The sequence below is a fragment of the Littorina saxatilis genome, linkage group LG10 (assembly GCF_037325665.1).
Source record: "Littorina saxatilis isolate snail1 linkage group LG10, US_GU_Lsax_2.0, whole genome shotgun sequence".
Lineage (NCBI taxonomy): Eukaryota > Metazoa > Mollusca > Gastropoda > Littorinimorpha > Littorinidae > Littorina > Littorina saxatilis.
Genome location: NC_090254.1, coordinates 23,535,333 through 23,537,832, shown reverse-complemented (window position 1 = coordinate 23,537,832; position 2,500 = coordinate 23,535,333). Strand labels below are relative to the sequence as shown.

The 2,500-nt window shown below is 47.1% G+C and overlaps 1 protein-coding gene across 1 annotated transcript in view; it reads right to left on the bottom strand.

Annotated features, from left to right (window-relative positions):
• LOC138979059 (uncharacterized) overlaps nucleotides 1–2,500 on the bottom strand; it is a 49,473-nt gene that overhangs the window by 10,846 nt on the left and 36,127 nt on the right. The window contains exons 10-12 of the mRNA XM_070351870.1: nucleotides 2,145–2,302; nucleotides 1,192–1,322; nucleotides 115–277 (exon numbers count right to left, since the gene is read on the bottom strand). Coding sequence (XP_070207971.1) covers nucleotides 115–277; nucleotides 1,192–1,322; nucleotides 2,145–2,302 — 452 coding nt within the window. The remainder of the gene's footprint in view (nucleotides 1–114; nucleotides 278–1,191; nucleotides 1,323–2,144; nucleotides 2,303–2,500) is intronic.

Sequence of the window (2,500 nt, the reverse complement as noted above, 5' to 3'; positions counted from 1 at the left end):
GATGACGGTGAGCAGCAGGATTGCCTCCGTGGTTTACAATAGTACATAATAACAAGAAAATGGTGTTCCTAAAATAACGGTTTGTTAACATTTTTACAGACAGACCCCTCGTACCTCGATCATGTAGAGAACGACAGTGAGCGGCAGAATGGACATGGTGGTCCAGACGAGACACCAGTTCTTCAGGTGACTCAGGAACTCGTTGTATTCGCGGAACGATCCGTGGATGGCGCACTTGTACTCACGGCGAACGGATCTCTTGTTCAAAGAGCAGTCCCTTTGAAAAAAAACCAAGACACGCACACAGACACGAAATGATAGAATACGGTATACAGCGGCACACCCTTTGACAACTCCTCCCCACGATTTAAACCTCCCCTCCCCTTACTTTTCCACATTTTCTGTTCATAACCTCTGTAAATTTACCTCCATTTACATCCTTTGTTAGGGGCGGGGATGTAGCTCAGTCGGTAGCGCGCTGGATTTGAATCCAGTTGGCCGCTGTCAGCGTGAGTTCGTCCCCACTTTCGGCGAGAGATTTATTTCTCAGAGTCAACTTTGTGTGCAGACTCTCCTCGGTGTCCGAACACCCCCCCCCCCCCCCCCCCCCCCGTGTGTACACGCAAAGCACAAGACCAAGTGCGCACGAAAAAGATCCTGTAATCCATGTCAGAGTTCGGTGGGTTATAGAAACACGAAAATACCCAGCATGCTTCCTCCGAAAGCGGCGTATGGCTGCCTAAATGGCGGGGTAAAAACGGCCATACACGTAAAAGCCGTGGGAGTTTCTGCCCATGAACGAACAAACAATTGTTAGAACTAATTATTCTGAGGGGTTTCGAGTCTTTAAAGGCAGGGTTCCACTGCATATACAGTATTCGCATCTTCACTCACAGGGACGAGAGGGCCTCCGGACTGAAACATGGTATATATATATATGTACAGAGGTACTTTCAAACAGATGTACATCATCATCATCATCATCGTCGTTATCGTCGTCGTTATCGTTATCATCGTCGTCGTCGTCATCATCATCATCATCATCATCATCATCATCATCATCATCATCATGATCATCATGATCATCATGATCATCATCATCATCATCATCATCAGTATAACAACAGAAAAAAACCTACACACACACACACACACACACACACACACACACACACACACACACAAACTCACTTGTCATCCTTATGACACTGGGCGCAGTGGGTCATACTAGAGCACGTGCACTTGTCACGTGGGTTGGCCATACGGCCACGCCCCTTTCCGCACAGCACACAGCTGTTGGCGTCCGTCGTCCGTCTGTAGGGCTGTAAACAGAAACAGAGCGATTTAAAAAGATTTGATACGAGCTCAGGGCCGGACTATGCTAAGAGGAGGGGGGGGTTGCCAGTGGTGGTCCAGGGGGATGTTCCCCCTAGCGGGGTCAAGGGGCAGAGCCCCTTGTGGGGGTCAGGGGGCAAAGCCCCCTGAAGCTTATGGGTAGGTCATATTCTGAGATAGGAAAATGGTCGCTCCTTGCATGAAACGGCAAAAATAAACAATAATAAAATTTTTTTTAAATAAGTGAGGTACATGTTTAGGCTAGGGGGGGGGGGGGGGGTTGCGCAACCCCCATAACCCCCCCGGTAGTCCGGCCCTGGAGCTGAAAGAAAGCCACAGAATCTGAATACAGAATATTCATTTTGCCTAGGTTTGGGAATTCATCCTGGTTTTGCGGTTAAAAAGGCGAATGAGTTAACTCGGGGAAGTTGTCTTCAATTGAAAGGAAGATAAGAAAGTGAAGAAAATTTGTTTAGGTTACTGACCAAATAGCCATGCATTCAAGCTACCAGCAAGACAACTTCTAACTTTTGATTGATAGGGTTTCACAATAGGCCCTGTGATTGCCGTTAGTCGGTCAGCTACCCCATCCATTTATCCCACCCGCGTTTATGTGGTTCTTGGCATGTCATCATATTCAAAAGGTTGTATCATAAGGTCTGTCCTGTTGATTTCCCTATTTTTTCACATTTTGGTGTCGACACGCTCGGAAAATATCACTATTCACGAAATAATTTTTAGCGAAGTCGATTTTTGGGCGTCAATCGGTGTCATATGTCTTTAAGTAGCTCGGTGATAGCATCACTCACTTTCAGATAACAGCTGTAGACGTCATAGATCAGGATGGAAGTGACGGCGACAACCTCAGAGGACCCTGTTGACGTCACAGCCATCAGGATCATGCTGAGCATCATCAGCTCTCCGGGTTTGCCCAGCAGGCGTGACGCTACCACAGGGGGTACCAGACCTGCACATCATCATCATCATCATCATCATCATCATCATCATCATCATCATCATCATCATCATCATCATCATCATCGTCGTCGTCGTCGTCATCATCATCATCACCACCACCACCTCCATTTTTTTTCCATTATCGTCGTCGTCGTCATTATGGTTCGTCCTCATGCTCATGATTCTCATCGTCATCATAAACGTCGCC